Raw genomic sequence first — 21,291 nt, 5'->3', positions numbered from 1 at the left:
ACATATAGTATGAAGGCACATAGTAACCCAATGAACAGGATTGGCTATTTATCTCCATCAGCTTTTGCTGTTCTCGAAAAATTCGTTGTTCCTAATGCTAGGTTGCAGAATGGCGAATGCGTTCTTCACTTAGGACAAGATTCATATAATCGCTTTAATCTTGAAGCATCCTTTAGTCTCATTTTTAGTAGGAGTGATGAAAGCTTCAAAATTAAAGGGATTTCAAGTTTAATTCTGAAACTAGCCTGAAATTGTTAAAAGTAGGTTGTTTATTAAAGATAGGGAGAATGTGTTTCAAATTCAAAGCATTTTTTTCGAATTCAGTGGGGAATTCGTTTTGTCTATTCTCTGACATCATTACATAGAACGTTTTGTTCATAATAACATATAGTATGAAGGCACATAGTAACCCAATGAACAGGATTGACTATTTATTTCCATCAGCTTTTGCTGTTCTCGAAAAATTCGTTGTTCTTACTGCTAGGTTGCAGAATGGCGAATGCGTTCTTCACTTAGGACAAGATTCATATAATCGCTTTAATCTTGAAGCTTCCTTTAGTCTTATTTTCAGTAGGAGTGATGAAAGCTTCAAAATTAAAGGGATTTCAAGTTTAATTCTGAAACTAGCCTGAAATTGTTAAAAGTAGGTTGTTTATTAAAGATAGGGAGAATGTGTTTCAAATTCAAAGCATTTTTTTCGAATTCAATGGGGAATTCTTTTTGTCCATTCTCTGACATCATTATATAGAACGTTTTGTTCATAATAACATATAGTATGAAGGCACATAGCAACCCAATGAACAGGATTGGCTATTTATCTCCATCAGCTTTTGCTGTTCTCGAAAAATTCGTTGTTCCTAATGCTAGGTTGCAGAATGGCGAATGCGTTATTCACTTAGGACAAGATTCATATAATCGCTTTAATCTTGAAGCATCCTTTAGTCTCATTTTTAGTAGGAGTGATGAAAGCTTCAAAATTAAAGGGATTTCAAGTTCAATTCTGAAACTAGCCTGAAATTGTTAAAAGTAGGTTGTTTATTAAAGATAGGGAGAATGAGTTTCAAATTCAAAGCATTTTTTTCGAATTCAATGGGGAATTCTTTTCGTCTATTCTCTCATTACATAGAACGTTTTGTTCATAATAACATATAGTTTGAAGGCACATAGTAACCCAATGAATTATCGGAATGAATCACATTTTTTCGAGTCATTATAGACATGAGTCGGTTCGGAAAATCCAAGGACCCAAACTAAAAAACAGAAAATGACATTTTCGACGAGGTAATTCAGGCCAGGAAAAAAACTAAAACTCAATTGAATCATGAGCTCGATCATCGCCATCGGGCTATGAAATAGGCGACGAATTTCATAAAGTGTCTCCGCGTTTTTGTCTGCGAAGTTTTGTTTTCGGCCGCAAGTGGGACAACTTCGGTAATTCGCTCAAAATTTTGGGAATCGCGAAAGTTCCGGTTGAAGTTCTCTCACTCTCTCTCCCCCGTCGTCTCGGAGTTTGAATAGTTAACTTTCCAAGGTTCCGTCACTTTCGCGGCCATGTTTCGGATAAAAACAGCACCGGTCGCAATTGGAAATTGAATGGTTTTGAAAATTGTCTAAACGATTTTCTTCCCTTCACGTATAATAGGGAATACTTCTTCTGACGAAAATGATGTATTTTTTATGAAATACCTTTGAAACATCACATTTTGAAATTAATTTTAAGCACTTAAAAATGGGTATTTAAAATGTAAAGCGTTTTGTGAGAATTGCGCAAGCTGGCAACATCGACTGAAATATGCCTTGATAATAAAGGACAACAAATGCATTATCTTGATGAGATAGACGAAGATGGCTGTCTATGAAGTCTGCGACGAACGAGAAAGGTCGTAAAATTTTATGGGATTTTTATGGCCGGTTGCAGTTGAAGCTCGCCAGTAAGTGTTATATTTTAATATTTGCTTCACTCTGTATTTAATAAAAGAGATTCACAAGTTCGTAACTCTATTTATTCAGCAACATTCATTTTATATTTTTATTATTGACAGATGTCAAAAAGCAAACTTGATCTTTTTCTGAAAGCTGACCAAACTTCCTACTTGATTTATATTTTGTCATTATCGAATCAAATTCAACACTCTCCCTTAATGACAAAATACTCAAATATAAAATTATTGAAATAGAAACAAATTTCCTCAATTCATAATACTGGCGAATACAATCTTTCTCTTGAAGTAATCAAACTTGGTACTCATCAGAGGTTTTGTCATGATATCAGCAACTTGTTCTTCTGTACTGCAATATTTTATTTGAAACCATCCTTCTTTGAATTGTTCACTAATGAAATGATAACGTACATCTATATGTTTACTATTGCGACTCATTTGACCAGATTTAATCAGTTTTATTGCGCTTTGATTATCGACATGCATTATGACTTGCATATCTGTGTTCAATAATTCTTCTATGACTGTTTTTAGATATTTGACTTCTTTGCAGCACTCTGCAGCAGCGATGTACTCCGCTTCTGTAGTTGATAAAGCCACAATACTCTGTTTTCTCGAGCACCATGATATTGGTCCACCAGCAAACATGATTACATATCCTGTTGTACTTTTTCTGTCTCTTTTATCACCAGCATAATCTGCATCGCAATAAGCTTGTATTTTTATATTGTCTTCTGTTCTTTCCGATGAGTAATGAATTGCTGTGTTAATAGTTCCTCTCAAATATCTCATTGTTCTTTTCACATTCTGAAAATCTTCATTGCTTGGATTTGCAGTAGCACGACTTTCATAATTTACTGCATAAGATATATCTGGTCTTGTTTTACATGTCAAATACAGCAAACTCCCTATTGCTTCATTGTATTGAAATTTATTTTCACAAGAACCTTCATCTTCTGCATGTCCTTGAACAACGAGAGGGGTTTTCATTGGTTTCGCTTTATCCATTCGGAATTTGTTCAAAATTTTCTTAGCATATTCAGCTTGACAAAGTTGTATTCCATCTTCATTCTTCTTTATTTCCATGCCCAAATAATTTTTAAAATCTGTTATAACTATTTTAAATTCTTGACTCAATTTTTTTATAAAATTTTGTATTTCATCATTTTGACCAACCATCATTCCATCATCTACATGGATTGCCAAATATAGGTTATTATTTTTCTTCTTGAATAAGCACTGATCAGATTTCAACTGAATCATTCCTTCATTTTTTAAGAAAGAAGTTAACCTTTTGTTCCACTGTAATGGAGCTTGTTTCAATCCATAAAGTGCTTTATTAAGTAAACACACTTTCCCTGGCATATCATATCCTTCTGGAACTTTCATATATACTTCATTGTCAATTTTTCCATTTAGAAATGCAGTTCTCACATCGAATGTCTGAATTTGAAGATTATTTTGAGCTGCAATTGCTAATAACAATCTTAGCGAACTACTTTCCACCATAGGACTGAAAATGTCTTTGAAATCCAATTTTGATTTTTGTTGACATCCTCTGACAACTAATCTTGCTTTATATCTTCCATCATCTTTAACTTTGAAAATCCATCTACTGGTTAAAATTTCTTTACCTTCTGCTTGATTTTCATCAACAAAATTCCATGTGTTATTCTCCTCAAGCGATTTTTTTCATCATTTATTGCTTGCAACCACTTATCTTTATTTTCATCATTGATACAGTCCTGATATGTCAAAAAACTTTCTTCATCATCTGATTCCATCAAATAGTCATCATATTTTGTGGGTTTCTTTATGTTTCTTCTGTCTCTCAGTCTGCTATTACATTCATTTTGGTCGTAATGTTCATTCGCTTCATCATAATGGTTATTTTCATCCTGATGATCTTTTACTGTTTCATCTTGATTATCTTCAACTAGTTCTTCTTCTTGACTTACAGTATCTTGATTCTCATTTTCATCTTCTTGAAAATTTTCTTCATTTATTCTCACAAATATTTCATCATTGTCTTCTTCTTGAATAGGAGTTCCTGTAGTAATTACCACATCCCTGTGAATAGATATTCTTCTCGTTGCTGGATCCCACAATCGATAACCATTGTCGGCATATCCAACAAAAACGTATTTCTTACTTCTTTGGTCCAATTTCTTTAGAGGTCCTAGTACTTTTGCATAGGCAATATTACCAAAAATTCTGAGTCTCGACATATTAGGTTTCTTTCCATACCATTTTTCAGAAGGAAGAAAATTTGTTGTAGTTGTTGGACTACGGTTTATAAGATATGTTGCTGTGTACACTGCTTCTCCCCACATCTCTTTATCTAGTTGTGAGTCAAACAACAGAGCCCTCGCTTTGTTCATGATTGTCTGATGCATTCTTTCACACGTTCCATTTAATTGTGGAGTATGAGGAATGGTAAAGTTTATCATGATTCCTTTCCGTCTTGTCCACTCCTTCAGGTCGTTACTTTTGAATTCACCACCATTATCACACCTTATTTTTGACACTTTTAGATTGAAATGTGTTTCTGCTCTATTAATATACTCCTTCAAATAGCTTTCTGCTTCATTCTTGTATTTAATAAAAGAGATTCACAAGTTCGTAACTCTATTTATTCAGCAACATTCATTTTATATTTTTATTATTGACAGATGTCAAAAAGCAAACTTGATCTTTTTCTGAAAGCTGACCAAACTTCCTACTTGATTTATATTTTGTCATTATCGAATCAAATTCAACAGTAAGTACGCGCTTGTAGATCAACAGCTGTTATTTTATAAACAAGCTGATCGGACATTGTTCTTTCCATTGTCTTGTATGCGCTGTTGCCAAATCATAAACTCCGCACAAAGCGATTTAAATTTTAAAACCCCATATTTAAAGGATGATTTTGAATAGTTTCCTCGGTGAATTTGAAAAAATCATGAATGAAACTCATAATTATTCAGTTTAAACTTGCATATGCAGTGATAACCCAAATTGAGGAGAATGAATCTTTACTATATTGCATCATATCTACTCTAATTCCTTAATCAGTCGCTTTCTGGAAGGGAAAGATAGAATCTGAAATGTAACATTTCACAAATCTAGATTATTCTTTTCCTTTAACAATGATATTATTCTTGATTATATTACATCATATTTACTCAAGATTCTAAGCCATTTTAACCATCTAAGATCCCCTTGGAGGGTAAACGGACTTTTAAAATACCAAAATGTAGAATTAGTATGATGAAACTCAATTCAGTCATACGCAATTGAAAATTTCATAGAAAGGAACGGGTTAGACAGTCAGGCAGGGTATGGATAAAGAAGGAAGAATATAAAGTACAATAATAGTAAAATTCACCTACAAGATAGAATTTCAGGAGAAGGAAAAACCTGAAGAGAAACACTCTGGATCTTTCCAAAAACTTCATCACTGTGAGATCTGGATCTCAGCAACAATCTGCTACACTTCCTTACCTCAAGAAGCACCTAATGAGAATAGGTTTAGCAGATCCTGTGTGGAGCAGGAAGAAAAGACAGATCATCTGATTGGGGTATGCCTCACAGTTGCAAAGCATCGCAAAAAAAGCTTTGGATGGAAAACTTGGAGGAGTTAACTTCCTTGAAACCATTCCAGATAATGAAGGGTGAGTTGTTGACGATGTAGTGGTGAGAATAGCTCTGATGTGAGCCACAATAGCTCTAAGGGTGGCCACAGACTGTGATGGTGTGGTCACTGTGTGAGTGTGAAGTCTGGTGGATGTATTTTGATGGGTAACTGCGGTCTGGAGCTACACTGATGGTACTGATGCACTTTTAAGCATAATAATAATGATCACGTGACGTTATAACAGTCTATTTCCACCTTGAAGATCACGGTGCAGTACAAACCTCCCAAAACCTTCAATCTAGGTTGCCAAACATCGCATTTTCCCAGCTTCTCTCAACACAGAACCCCAAAATATCAACCCCTCGTCGACGTCCGACCACCCCAGCGCCATCTATCCGTCCCGCCGGCCGAACGTTCGGAAAGGAAGGTGGTCCGAGCGCCCATCACGTCCTCTGAAGACGATTTTGCATTCTTGAAGAGTGCGCGCGCTTGCAGGCGTCGCGACGCGCCGGCTTTTCGGACGGAGGCAGAGGCGACTCCTGCAACGCTCGTCAGTTGCAGTTTAGTGCGTGTGCCGTTCACGCACCCTTTCCGAGTCGAGCATAACGCGCGAAATTGCGTGTGAGATGCGTGCAGTCCCGTAAGCGAAGAACTGACGATATCCGGCGTCTTTTTTTTTTTGGTCTGGAGGTTGTTGACGAGCGATGATCTGTGACTTTTGAAAGTTGGTTCGGATTCGGCAGTGCTGGTGCGTTCTGAGATGCTGGAGACGGTAGTCAGTAGGTAGGTGATGAATTTATGGATGCTGCGAGAAGTGACGCGAAATTTGCGTGGAAAGGGGCGTCGAATTTTCGTAGGAAAATATAATTTTTTACCATTAAAAAGGTGGCACATCATTCGGGATTCTTTTTTCATTAAATAGTTGTTACAAATAATTTGTGATCATTTTATGGCAACCAGAAAACTTCAACAAGTGCCAGTGAATAATCTCTTCATCATAATTAACTATATCATAACTGATTTTTTGCGTATTCTGATCGAGCATCATAAAATCGCGAAATGTATCACAACTCTCAAATTTCGAAAATTCCATTTACTTTTCAAGAGAAAGTGTGTGTTCTATTTCCCCGATTTTTTTTTCATCAAAAATTTTTCTCATTTTTCAGCAGCTCTGAAAGCCTCAAGTGTAGAGTGAAATCTTTTATTGGAGCAATCTGTTTTTTGCGATATTGTTCCAACAATTTACAACTCAATACTTAATATGATCTAAAGATACTTTATTCTAACTTATTCTTACAATGAACCTGGAAAATCTGTGATACATCAAAAATTTAAATGGCAATTGACGAAATAAAATTCGAAGAAAAACTCACTCAATTCATATCGTAGAATCTTCACTTTATTCAAAATGTAACACGTCCAAATGCACATTCACATCAACTTCGAATGTAGAAATGAAAAACTTTAAGAGAAGAATACGAGAAAATACTAAAAGTACTTATCTTTATCTTTTATTTTAAATTCATATAATACTCGAAATAACGAAAAAATTTTAAGTTTATCTTGGGCATGCTGAATATTCTGTATCATATTTTCCCAATAATTCCTTTGTTGTTAAAAGGCTATTAAAACCAAAATTATTTTCCAAAATTTTTGAGATACTTCAAAATTCGATCAAAGTTATATAATATAATAATAATAATAATAATGTCGCCTTTATTAGAATGAAATCATAAGATACACTCTGAAGATGTTAGGGACCCAACTGAAGCGAAGTTTAGTCTATGACTACTCTTACACTTAACTCCAGAGAGGCCCCAAAAAAAAAATTACATTGATAATGGTCCAAACCATAGTAATACAAGATGTAACAAGACCAGAAAAGAAAAACAAATCATATGTGAAAAACTTAACACTTATAGAAAGCAAAAGCAAAAAAATAGAATATGATAAAATAAACATCACTGAATCTGTCTCTGGAATAATATAGATCTCAAACGTGCCCTAAAATAAAAATAATATAAAACGAAAATACTCCTGGGAATTCTGCTGTATAAATAGTATTCATCACTTCTGTAATTTCTTCTTCACTCAGTTCAATTTTATCTGAAGAGTAGCGAATTTCCTTCGTTTCACAAATGAAAAATATAATATCAATAATTTCGAAAAATCTTTTCCATATTCATTCTGAACATCCTTGAATGACTTCAACTAAATATAAAAATTTCAATGAGAAGAATTTTATATAACTATTTATTTCAACTTCCCCAATTTCCTCAGAAAACGTGGGTATTTTCGAACTATTCTTATCAATGATTCAATCTTTACAAAGAGACTCGTCTTAAATGAGTTACAATAGAGGGACAAAAAGAATCTGTTCCTGATGAATCTCTCGTATAAATTCCAAACAAAAAATTTTCATTCAAATATTTTTAGCTTATCAGAAAACCATGAATGCTGTAGAAATGCATCCTTCTCGCGGAAAATTCAAAATATTATAGAATTCTCGAAACAGACTCGTCTGAGAGACGATGCAAGTAAGACTGAATTTCTTCCCCTCCGTCACCTAAGAGAAAACTTTCCGATATCGAATCCCGACAGATGAGGGATCGTTTTAAAGTCCGGAGTGTTTGATTTAGACAAGGATAAACCGGTTTATCCCTCTGCGAACTCCTGCCAGGCCCCGCTATCTGTAAAATCCTAGTTGGATTGTCTCGAAATTAATCCACCCACTCAAGGTGGTCAATTCTATCGGGGTAGGGGACTCCAGAAGGGTATTCAATTAAATCCGCGATTTCACCCTTCGTTTTGGGATCGATTACGGGCCGGAAAACTTCATCGGAATTATTAATTCGAATCCGATTCGACAGGAATGTTGTCTGAAATGTTTTCCAAAAGTTTCAGGCTCATTCTATATAGAATACAGGGTGAGTCTTTGACTCGTACAAATATTTTAACACTAGATACTTGAGGTCGAAATAAACACTTTTTTCTTATACCATTTTTTCTGAATCGGCTCGGTTCAAAAGATACAGGATGTTGAAAAACCATAAAAAAAATATTTTTAGTTCTATCTCAAAAACGGTTTTATCGAATGAAATGAATTTCGTAATGTAATTTTTCATTTATTTGATGAATCTTTTTCGAACACAAGATATCACCCACGTCTTCCAGTTTTCTCATTATGACCATTACGTACCATAAAAATACCAAAAATTTAAAGAAGCCAACTCTTGAAACTAAGTTGGGCGCTATCTGATGAATATTTAAACTTTTTGTAGTATAAAAGTATTCTTCGTATTTTCTCTTATAATGCGCCGTTTTTGAGTAATTTGATGTTCAAAAATTTGAAAAGTATCTGTGAAATTCGGAGAAATTGGGTACTTTGGCTGAATACAACTCTGTTTAAAAGATAACCAGATATGTAGTGTCACAGATTAACGGCCGGTTTCATAATCAAACCTAAAGTCACTTTAATTTTAAAGCTTCCTTTAACCCTACTAAAAATGACACAAAAGAAAGCTTTAAGCTTAAGTGTGACTTTAAATTTGTTTATGAAACTGGACGTAAGCCAGTTATTCTGAAGGTAATTTAGTTTTTCCAGGGTTGGCACAACCCATTATGAAGTCTTAAAATGGATCTTTTTATCAGGGCGGAATCGGAAAAAATGGTATAGGAAAAAGGGGTTTCTTTTGACTTCAAAAATCTACTGTTGAAATATTTGTAAGAGTCAAAGACTTACCCTGTGTAAAAGACAGGAATGTTAGTCTTAGCCTCATAAACACTCAAATATTCAGAAAAAACAAGTTGCTTTTGGCAATTTGAAATTAATTCCTTCTTAATTTCCAGGTCGAACCGGCAATATCCACTGGCGCAAGTGAAGAAAAGGAAGATAGAACCGGGAAACCTCTTCAACATGTCCACGACCGTCAAGTCCCCGCTGAAACAAGACCAGATCGAAGACAAGCGCAGGAAAAAGCTGGACGACGAATGCCTGAAACCCCTCATACTCCCGCAGAAAAAGAGGGCCCTCCCAGCGTCTTCCGCCAACAGCCCCGCGAAGAAACTCCAGAAGGTACCCTCGCAAAACTCATCGACCGACGAGAGCGTGGCCGACGAGAACCTGATAAGGGAGACGGAGGCTGCTCTGAAGAATTTGTCGGGTAGCTGGCCTGGACCTAGAGGATCCTCGTACGTCAAACAGGAAGAGCCAGCTTTTGAGAACCTCTTCGATGAGAACAAGGCCAACGTTAAGATGTCCCCGTCTTCTACGTCAAACAGCAGCTCAGACAACACTTCCTCCCTGAAAGACGTGATTACTTTGAGGGATCAACATGAGGAGGAACTTGGGGATAAGGGTGGAAAGGGTAGGGTGGAAAAGAAGATCAGGAGCGACAGCGACTGTTACAAACCTCCAGATTTCAACGAGTTGGTGGACGATTCGTCCAACGAGCTTGAGATAGACATGTCGGAATCTGCATCCGAGAAGAATGAAGTTAGGAACGACGCAAAGCCAAAATCGGATAAGGAGGGCGAAGATTTGAACCCGAAGACCTTCGAGGGTTTGGTCAAGACCACGCAGTCTTCACCCTTCTCCTCTACCTCGGCGTTTCGACCTCCCCACGCGACCAAAGGCAGCAACCTTGTCAATCTAGGGCCCTTTCCAGCGGAGGCCACTTTCGTGGGGTATCCGGAAGCCATGGGGGTACCATCGCCGAGCAACGAGGGCAAAGTACCGGTCTTGAAGCCGGCAGAGTTGGAGACCACGTCGACGAAATCGCCGGAGGGTGCCAACAAGCAGTACACGATTCTTCAGCCAGCCACCCTGGGATCTAGGGCGACCACCACCGCCGCGTTGCAGGAGAATCAGAAAGAAGGGAGGGCGACCGCCGTTAGCGGATCTTCGACGAGCAACCCCGCCGGGAAGGCCTTGACGGTTGCAGGGGGAGCCTGGTCGCCGAACAGCATCGGAAGAGGTGAGCGTAATTTGTTTCGCGAATGTTTATCGGAATTAGGGGGGAGTTTTTGCGATTGGGGTGGATGAGGAATGTTGAATTTGCGGTCCGGAGGTTCGGACGGGGATGTTCGGGAGTATTTTTGAAATTGCTGGTGGGTTTTGTCTAGAAATGTAATCGTAGATTCGTTTGGTTAGGATCGAAGTCAAATCTAGCCCTTCACTACAATGTTTTCCCCGATATTTCCGAAAGAACTGATCCAATAGACTTAAAAACTAACACCTGGCTCTGAAATATAGTTGTGAAGGTTCTCGTGAATTTTGATAAGAAAAGTTTCTGAAATGGGGAATTATTTTTAGAATTTTCCGTAGCATTTAGCATAAAGATCTCTTTAAAATCATTCACAAATCTGCGTATGAGTATTTCACAAGCCCTCATATCAATATTCTGAATCTTTTACTCTCGAGTATACCTGTATGTTCTTGACAGTCAAAGCGTCTCTTTCTTCTATCAAAATAATAAGAACTCATTATATACCATGGTGTGAGTCGAGGGTCACTAGCGTATTTTCTTGAAATTGCTAAAATGCACATTTCAGAAGATTTTAAAACTGATTAGGTGTACGATTTCCTCAAAAATGAGATTTTGATCCATCACACGTGTTTTTCTATCACGTATAGCGTAAATTTCTCTCCCTTCAAGGCTTTTCTTGGAAAACTAATGGTAACTTACCTAAACTAACCCAGCCTAACGTAACCAAACCTAACCTAACCTAAACTAACCCAGCCTAACGTAACCAAACCTAACCTAACCTAAACTAACCCAGCCTAACGTAACCAAACCTAACCTAACCCAAACTAACCCAGCCTAAAGTTACCAAACCTAACCTAACCTAAACTAAGCCAACCTAACGTAACCTAACATACTGTGCAAGAAATTTTGAATCGTAGACAATAAATTGAAGCAAATATCTCAAATTATATCCATCTGGCTTGAAATTCCCTTGTTTGAGAAAACGATGTCTTGAAATTTGATTTGAATCATTCGATAACTATCACATTGAAACCTAACTTCAATCGACAGATCTCAAAGTCTGAAAATGAAAAATAAAATATTGAAAAAAATGACCTGAACATAAACATCTGTAAAGTGTCCCCCAATTTTTGTTTCAGCAATTTTATTGCAAAGATGATTTATTCAATTCAATATGCAGCCAAAAAATATTATACATTTCCAATTTTTCGAGCGTTTTTGAAAGTAGGCACATTCCTCAGAACTTAAACAGTAAAATTCTAAAGCGACAATAATTTTTTTCATCGTCGATTCCAAGGATTATTAAAAATAAGGATTTTAACTGGAAAATTCGTCCTCTCCTAGCAGGATCGACGTAATAATACCCCCCATTAATAAAATGTGCTGCACCTCCGAAAATAAAAATATAATGGAGGAAGTCTTCACGTCAAACCCTAAACGCTGTATAACCTCAGATCTAGCCCCAATAAATTATGAAACCACAGTAACCAATGGCGCAATAAATTATGAAACACGTAGCTGTCACCTGTTTCATCGTCGCCACAACGTCTTCAGCATTACGACGCGGCTTTATTTGTAACAAGTTATAAGCCGTTTTAAGGATAACGTGACTAGGTTCCAAGACGAGATCTCAACGTTGTCAAACTTTACGGGGGAATTTGAAGTCCCTGGCAAACTCACAAAACGGTAAAAAAACGAAAAACTCCCAAAAATTTATTTTTTTCATCAATCTTTTCGCTATGAATGATACCTTGAAATTTCTGGAAAGAAAACTTTTCGAAAATAAGTGGGTGACCTCCATTCATAGGCTGTCTACTACCGAAACAAACCAGACAAACTATTCCAGAAGTCTTAAAAGTTGTGCTTCAACTTGGTCATCGCTGCGTTCAAAAAAGTTACTCCTGGAAGTTCAACTTTTTAATGGGAGTTGTTGATAAAGTGGGGAATGGGTAAATTTCCCAATGTTGGAACTTGAACTTGATTTTCAAAGTCCAACGACGTCTCCTATTGCGAATGTTGTTCTAATTACCATTTCTTCATTTGGCTCATCTTCGTTTTTATTCTGTTTAGTCCCTTATTCATTATTATAGTTTGAATTTTAATTATGTATATACGCTGATATTATGAGTACTCTACAGCACTTTAAAGGGGCAGAATCAAGTAATGAATACTTGTATTTTGGTCGTGGAGTCAACTTAGGTTTACCTGCAGTCACCTGAAGATGCTATTATAATACTGAAACATTACGAATTGAATTTTTCATTTTGTGATCGAGTACCAGCCACATATTCTAAATATGTACCTTCAATATGATGTTTTTCTGCGATATTTCGAGGAACATGTAGATACAATATTGTTGATTGTCTTCTGAGTAGGGGGAAGCTAAGCAGCTTGATGCATCCTTGAAAAAAATATTGATTCAAAAGACTTTTAAGTCATAAAGAATGAGACACAATTAACCAAAAACTGACAGAGATGCTGTGAGTGATGAATTGGATGAACTGCTCTGCTGATGCAAAACATTGGTACATTAAAGGACAAAGACAAGCTGAGCAACTTCCATAAGGAAATACAGAACCACTTTCGTGATTTCCAACAGGCAGAATAAGACAATGAAAAGTTTTACTCAACAGCAACTGCAATATGAGATACCACCAGCAGAAAATTCATTGAATACTTATTCTGGATGCGCAAAGCATTGGTACATAAATTAATATCAATGGTAGAGTTTGGACATGTAACATCGAATAATATACTCAAGTCGAAAAGATTTTCTGTACCCTAAATTGATATGGTTATCCATAGAATATGGAGGGATGAAGTAAAAAGGTATCGTTATATACGAAGTGAGTGAGCATCGAGTAAGAATAGTAGTCAGATCGGAAATAAGAAGAAAAGGCTTCTGAAATTCAAGATTTTTGGCATTTACCAATTGCAAATGTGAACAAGTCAATGTCAGTGAAGTTAGCAACGATCACAGACAGGGCTGAGTAGTACCGATTCGACGCATAGAGCAAAGATAAGTGTTTTTGGCCTTGGTCTTTGTGAAATTCATTTTATTATGGTTTTTTAAGGTGCATCAGCCTGAGAACACTGACCTCTTAGCTTGCCAGCCTAACATCTGAAGTACTATATCTTGGTAGCAGTCAAGAACGTTGTAAAAATGGCTGTTTTCTCACCACCAGAAAGACGCATCCCCCCTAAATTGAATCCCGTGTACCAAAAAGGGCGTAAATCGAAAATTCTCGCCGAAACTCCTCACGCCCACCTTTCCTCCGCGATGACCGTTCGATACGGGCGTCCGTGCTTTTTTTTCCGACGCGTCGACGACGTCGTCCGGCTACCGCCTCCGCCTTGGAGTGGGTGGCCTCCGGAGCCGGCGCCTACTCCGCAGGTGCGGTGACCGTCTGCGCGCACCCGCAGCGCCCTCCACTCACAGATGCGGTTCTTTTTTTCGAAAAAAAATATTTTTCTCCCGAGTCTCCACCCGTTATTGCAGGATAGGCTAATCGACCTGCAGGGCGGGGTTTTATTGCTCCGGAAACTCCGGGAAAGTTCGCGCGCAAGCTGAAACTTTATTTCGTCCTTTCGTCCGTCCTCTCTCGGCGTACGGCTCGGGCCACGGGAAACGTGTTCCGGAATTCGGAGTCGGACATTTTGGATGTTCGAGAAAAAAAAATGGGATCGTATAGGTGTGCCTTTCGAGAGAACCCTTTATTCGTCCGGCGTTCCGATCCGTACCCACCCCTATTTTCTCTTAAATATAGCGTCGTCGAGACGCAGGACTAAACACGTAATTTGAAAAGTTGGGAGTTGTTTTTTTTTCACGGTTGGTACGTCAAATCGACGGATTAATACGTCGAGCTTCCATAGAAATTCGAAGAGGCTATGAAATTTTGACAGACAGGAATATTTCAGCAAAAATCGTCGTTTAGAAGGCTTTGGGATTTTGAAGATTGATTTTCAAAACTTATACGTTAGTTTTCAGCTTCTATTCAATCAGTTTTGCAAGAATTCACTTGTACTCTTTGAATCATATCGAAAATTTCACCAGACCTCATTGTCATTGACGTGTTAAGCTGTCAAAATATCAGACATGAGACATCAACCTTCCAAAATTCCATATCCTACTTGATGATCAATTCATTCGAATGTTGGTTAAAATCTGTTGAAACTTTCTAGAGAAATACCAAATGGAAAACGTTTTCTGATGATGAAATTCTACGTTTTGCCTCCTCGAAAATGGAGCCTTATCATTTGCACCCATGAAATCTTTGGTGATGAATGACATCGACATAAAACCATAGAATGAAAAAAATTTCAGCCAGACGGCACTCCAATATTGTATGAACTTTGAAGGAGTTATATCCCAGCCAAATTTAGTTTTCGACTTGATCGGATTTTGTAAATGAAAAATCATTCTTAAAGACGCTCTGCAATTTATCCAACAGAAAAAATGTCACCAATTTTCACAAGTTGATTTCTTTTACAGAAGGAGTGAAATGTCCCACTCCTGGTTGTACAGGTCAAGGTCATGTCACAGGACTCTACTCCCATCACAGAAGGTATGTATTTTTTTACTATCTGCAAATTACAGAATAATTTGAATTAGTCCCGGAACCCAAACTTAACAATCTGAATTTAACAGTCTTTCCGGATGTCCTAGAAAGGATAAAGTAACACCAGAAAGTGAGTTTGAATGTAAATCGTGAATGGATGTGTATTTTTAAGTTTTTTATTGGACATCGAAGAAGCCAGTATTGACTGTGTTGAAGAATTTAGAACAAATCTTCAGTCACCGCTGTAAATTAATTTATTTTTACGATGATGCTTTGGAATTTTCCGGATAACTTACAACACTATGATTATTGATCGAAAAAACTGCAAGGGGAAAACTTTTTGATGAGAAAATCATCGATAATTTGGTATTTCCATAGAGAAATTATCGTCAAACGTTCGAGAATAGTGAGCAATGGGGAATTCTCCTCAATTTGGGTTATCACTGCATATGCAAGTTTAAACTGAATAATCATGAGTTTCATTCATGATTTTTTCAAATTCACGCGGAAACTATTCAAAATCATCCTTCAAATATAGGGTTTTAAAATTTAAATCGCTTTGTGCGGAGTTTACGATTTGGCAACAGCGCATACAAGACAATGAAAAGAACAATGTCCCATCAGATTGTTTATAAAATAACAGTGGCGAGCTTCAACCGCAACCGGCCAGAAAAATCCCATAAAATTTTACGACCTTCCTTGTTCGTCGCAGACTTCATAGACAGCCATCTTTGTCTATCTCATCAAGATAATTTATTTGTTGTCCTTTATTATCAAGGCATATTTCAGTCGATGTTGTCAACTGGTGCAATCCACATGAGACGCATTAAATTTTAAATACCCATTTTTATTTTTCATTTTTAAGTGCTTGAAATAATTTTTTTGGGAAAGGGATGAAATCTGATGAGTTAACTCATTGATTTTCAACCCTGTGGTAAAACAATTTTGTTGGTAAAAGAACTCATCTAATCATTGAGTTTTCTTCGGAAAATTCTGAAAGCTTTAAAGAAGATGGCCTCCATTTATAATTATTAATAGTATTTTGCTTATTTTCGCTTTTTTTGGCTTTTTTTCACGGGGTAGAGAGCATTATTTTTTGTTCAGCTTTGTAATGGCTTCAATACCACTGCTTAATATCGCACGTAAGATTCATGAATCACCTCTACAGTATAAATCACATTGAGTATAATACCCGATCAAGATGCATCATCCATTTCCAGACTCTCTACCCTCGAATTCTCCTCCCCGTTAAAAAAAAATTAAAAATAAAAAAAGTTAAAAAATTGAAATGATTCTTTGTTTGATTTGAGTCAGTCGTTATACTCAATATGATCTTCTGTTGATGTGATTCAGTCCTGGCAATGCATGAAACGATCCTCAAATGCCCCACGCCGGGATGCAACGGCCGGGGTCACGTGAGCACGAACCGGAACACGCACCGGAGCCTTTCCGGCTGCCCGATTGCGGCGGCCCATAAACAGGCGGCCCGAGAACAAAAATATCAATCCAATTTGTCCGGCAGCTCCAAATCTCCACCGCACTTTGGTGAGTATCACTGATTGTTTCCAGGTCCCACGCTAATTTGTTTCCCGTTGTTGTCCATGACGCCGCCACCACCCAAAAACGCACCCCTCGCGTCCCCCGTGGCATTTCCAATTTTCACTACAGAAAGGGGAATACGAGGTGGTCCAACTAAGACTTAAAACCTCGATTTTTCCACTTTGAAGGGAAGATGAGAACCCATCAATTTTTGATTCGAAGGGGGACAGCATTTCCGTTATTTCCATCCCCGTAACTTCAACCCCTAATCGAGTACTATCTGACCCTAAAATTTCGCTTAGAAATATCTATCGATAATGAAATAACAGCGAAAATAGTGAGAAAGGCAATGTGTAAATTTGCCGAATTTGACGCCACTGGTTCAGTCGGAAACAAAAAGAGGGTGCATGAAAGAGACGAAGCGAGGGACGTGGCTGTCTTTGGTCATGTAGCAATGGATCCCACCTTTAGTACTAGGAAATTGCCCGATGTATTTGCTGTTCCGAACACAACAATCATGAGAAGCTTTAAGCAACATAAAATTTCGTGCTTATAAGATACGATTGGAACTGAATCAGGATGATCCCGATCGCCGACTCCAGTTCTGTAAAGTGGTCCTAGTGAAATGATTTACTACATGTTCAATATCTGTTTTTAATATGAGTGCTCATTTGACCTTAACGGCATTGTAAACCGACATAACTGTCGGTATTGGTCAGATGAAAATCCAAGATTATTTCGTTAGGTACCTCCATACTCAGCTTCCCCAGAAATTAAATGTTTGGGAGGGTATTTATGGAAAACACATAATGGGCCCCTTCTTTTGACCTGGTAATCTCACTGGCCAAATTTATTTAGACCTATTGGAGAACGCTATTTGTCCAGCTCTCGCGTAAGTATTGGAAAACATATTAAGTGGCCACCCGGATCACCTGATCTGGCTCCACTGGCCTTTTTTCTATGAGGTCGCCTGAAATCCAAGATCTACGCTACCCAGCTTGAGTCACTGGCTGATTTGCGAACTCCTATCATTAATAAATGCCGTCAAAATGCACCAGAAATCTTGAGTTATCTTGGTGCCCATTTCCAGCATTCAATAAACACAAATACACAAATACACAAAAAATAACAAATGTAGGGGAGACTAGGGAGCATTGATACATGGGGAGGCTTGATACAGGCTTATATCCGCGATCTGTAGCCGTTTTCAAAAGTATTATACTAGTGAACACTATTCTTTGGCAGAGGGCATTGCGTGACGTTAATATGTAAGGCTAACAGTAGTTTGTTTGTGAAATATTCAACGAAGAGTATTTCGAGGTGAGAAATTGTAAGTTTTTACTCAAGTTACCTAAGGGTTTTATGATCATGCATTAATTCTTCGGCATAAACAAACATTTCACTGGGAAATATGCATAAAACTACTCAATTTACAGTTTTATTCGCTTTTCAAAATATATGGGTATAAGATGAAAACATAAATCACTTTAAAAATTGCTTTCAGGGAGGTTTGAGACATTTGTCGTGGAGAGGCCTGATACATGTATAATCTTCAAAAAATATTCCGTAGCTAGTTGGATAGGCCTACATGAAGGCGTCTTCACCATCCAACATATCAAAGGGATTTTTAAAAATCGTACAATCCCCATGTATTTAACGAGGCCGACTTTTCTTGTGTGGAAGTGACTAACTGACAATTTCCTGATTTTTCTACACCTATATGACCAAAGCAACCCAGTATCATTGCTGACCTACCTACTGAGCTGAATAATCCTCTCGATTACTCTCCCAGTACATCGTATCAATCCTCCCATATGTGGGGAGGCTTGAGACAGTTTGCATGTTTTTGTGTTCAACGTTCTGTACAGAATAAGATGTTTATGTTTTGCGACTTCTATATTTATTTTGTTGAACGATTAATTGAAGAATTATATAATATAAGAAAAGTCCTGCTTCTTCATATAATTCAGTTTCCAGAATAAAAATTCCAAAAAACGTATCAACCCTCCCCAGTCTCCCCTACTCTTTCACTATTTCACCTGTAATTTCGTTATCGATGGAAATTTAGAAACGAATTTTCAGGATCAGTTAGTACTCGATAGGATCTTCAACATGAGCTATCACAACACCCCTCAACCTTAATGAAAACCATGTGGTTGTGCTCACCCCAGTTAGGGGGTTGCAAAGGGAGTAAAAATTGTTTCCCTCGAATCAGAAATTGATGGGTCCGAGCGATTTTCCATATTTTTATCTTTTAAAGCCGGAAAATCGAGGTGTTAAGTTTTCGTTGAACCACACTGTATGTTGAAATGACAAGAATTCATATTGGCCGCATGCAATACGTTTGGTTACTGTCCAGATTTCCTACAGAGATCATTGTTATTCATCCAAACTTATCATCATCATCAATATATCGATCATTGATCATCGTTCTTTGGGTGAGGTACAAATTGTCAGTGCCACATGCATTTGGCATGAGCCAGTAAATCCTGGAGGAACTGTATCAAACCTCCCTCGACACACAAACGAATGTCTTCATCAGGCGCCCATCTCTTTTCAGACGACTTCTCCTCCACATCCTTCGAACCCAAGAAGCAGCCCATGGTGAACAGCGAGGACATCAAACCCGGCTACACGGTGGGCTACAACTCGAGCAGCCAAGACTCCTCTTCCACCAAACAGACATACGACCAGTTCTACAGCTCCTCCGAACTGAACCAGCTCAAACCCGAACTGAAGGTGCCAAAGAGCGAGGTGAACAGCAGCAGTTGCTGCGGCATGCAGGGTCAGTCGGAGCTGCTGGTCCCCAAAACGGAAAACCCGAGCAGTTGCTGCTCCCCGTCCTCCGGTCTGAGGATGGGCTACGAGCCCTACGTCAATCAAGACTCGAACTCGTCTTCCATATCCAGTATGGAGGCCTCGAACTCCAGGAACAACCCGCACCAGTTATCGCACCCTGTAGGGCCGCACCACAACCAGCAATCTCCGTATAACCTGGAGAACCACATGGCTCAGAGGTCGCCCTACCACCATCCCTCGTCCGAGGATATGTACCACAGGGAGCGGGCGTACGCGGACATGAACGATTCCATGACGGGTTCGACGGTGGCCAGGCCTATAGTTACGTATTCCAACGACATAATGAGGCCGTACGACTCGGGACTGATGAACTCGACGAGTCACAGGCCGTACGATCCGGGCACCGGCACTCCGACGGCCTTCGAACGCTACGAACCGAATCAGTGTGTACAGCAGCCTCTGCCGCAGAGGATTTCCTCCTCGCAGAATTTGTACAGCTATGGGGGCATCGGCGAGCAGCAGGAGCAGAGGTATCAGCAGGAGACGTCGTTGTCGCAGCAGCATATGGCGGCCGTTTCTCAGAGCATGATCAAGACGGAGGCTCAGGAACCGACCGTTCCGATATACCCAAGGTAAGGCACCATTATACCCTTAGGTTTTTCTTTCATTTCTGTGAGATAAACGTCTCGACAGTTGAAAATTCGTGAAGCCCGAAAGGGTGTACCAAGGTCGATGAAATTTCGAGATTTACTACTAGAAGAGTTGCTCTTTTAGAGTATATATCACATTTAGATAACCGATTATTTTTTTGGGAGATACGCGACTCGAAAGTTGAACTTCAAAAAATTCTGAAAAAGATGAGCTCACTAGAAAATTCATCAAGACCACAAGATTGTGCCGAGCTTGATGGAATTTCAAGATTTATCACTAGAAGAGTTGTGATTTTATTTCCTCCTTCAAATAAGAATAAGTTTCAAAGTAGTTTTTTTTCAAACAACCACTGATATAAACCTCCTCTCCATACATTGCCTCTATGGGGGCATTTCCATCATTCGCTACTATACTCCAGATCGTACCCAAGAAATTTCAACCACGTATTCTACATCAAAAATAAGCCCTAGTTTGTCATATAAACATATGTCGAGAAATGTTTCCTCTCCGAGATACGAGGTGTTAAAATTATAGAAAAAAAAAAGTTTTTTATTAATAACTCTCACACTGCTTAAAATATTTTTATGAAATTTGAGACATAGGTTTTGAGCGTCAAGGAGCACTTTTTGCATAATATCATTTCTTTTCTATTCTACCAGTGGCGTCCGTACTGCAGCGAGACTGAATATTTTCAGATAAAAAAATGATACGCCACTGGTTTTTCCGACAGTAAAAATTACTATTCAATTCCTTATTCAATTTGGAGCAAATTCGGTCTCTTGACTTTTTGCTGTATGAGGTACCGTTTCCGGTTAACAAAATAAAACACATTCTCAGGCATGAAGAAATCGTCAAAATTTGATATGGTAGATTTAGCTAGTTATTCTGAGGTTATTTTGTTCCTCCAGGGGTGGCACAGCTCATTATGAAAATTTTAAATGGCTATATCTTTTCATCAGGGCCGAATCAGAAAAAAAATGGTATAAAAAACCTGACAATGTGTTTTATTTTTTCAACCGAAAACGGTGCCTCGTACAGCAAAAAATCAAGGGACCGAATTTGCTCCAAATTAAATAATGATTTGAATAGTAATTTTTATTGTCGGAAAAATCAGTGGCGTATCATTTTTTTATCTGAAAAGTCAGTCTCGCTACAGTACGGACGCCACTGGTAGAATAAAAAAGAAAAGATATTAT

At 38.1% G+C, this 21,291-nt stretch overlaps 1 protein-coding gene across 3 annotated transcripts in view; it reads left to right on the top strand.

Annotated features, from left to right (window-relative positions):
* The window catches only part of LOC123313852 (myelin transcription factor 1), a 267,619-nt gene that overhangs the window by 233,653 nt on the left and 12,675 nt on the right, over positions 1-21,291 (top strand). For all 3 annotated transcript variants that reach the window (XM_044898928.1, XM_044898927.1, XM_044898925.1), the window contains exons 6-10: positions 9,409-10,535; positions 15,040-15,112; positions 15,196-15,236; positions 16,460-16,651; positions 19,206-20,076. In XM_044898928.1, coding sequence (XP_044754863.1) covers positions 9,409-10,535; positions 15,040-15,112; positions 15,196-15,236; positions 16,460-16,651; positions 19,206-20,076 — 2,304 coding nt within the window. The remainder of the gene's footprint in view (positions 1-9,408; positions 10,536-15,039; positions 15,113-15,195; positions 15,237-16,459; positions 16,652-19,205; positions 20,077-21,291) is intronic.

Source organism: Coccinella septempunctata, chromosome 5 (assembly GCF_907165205.1).
Source record: "Coccinella septempunctata chromosome 5, icCocSept1.1, whole genome shotgun sequence".
NCBI classification, from domain to species: Eukaryota; Metazoa; Arthropoda; class Insecta; order Coleoptera; family Coccinellidae; genus Coccinella; species Coccinella septempunctata.
The sequence above is the reverse complement of the archived record's forward strand: the minus strand, read 5'-3'. Positions and strand labels throughout refer to the sequence as shown.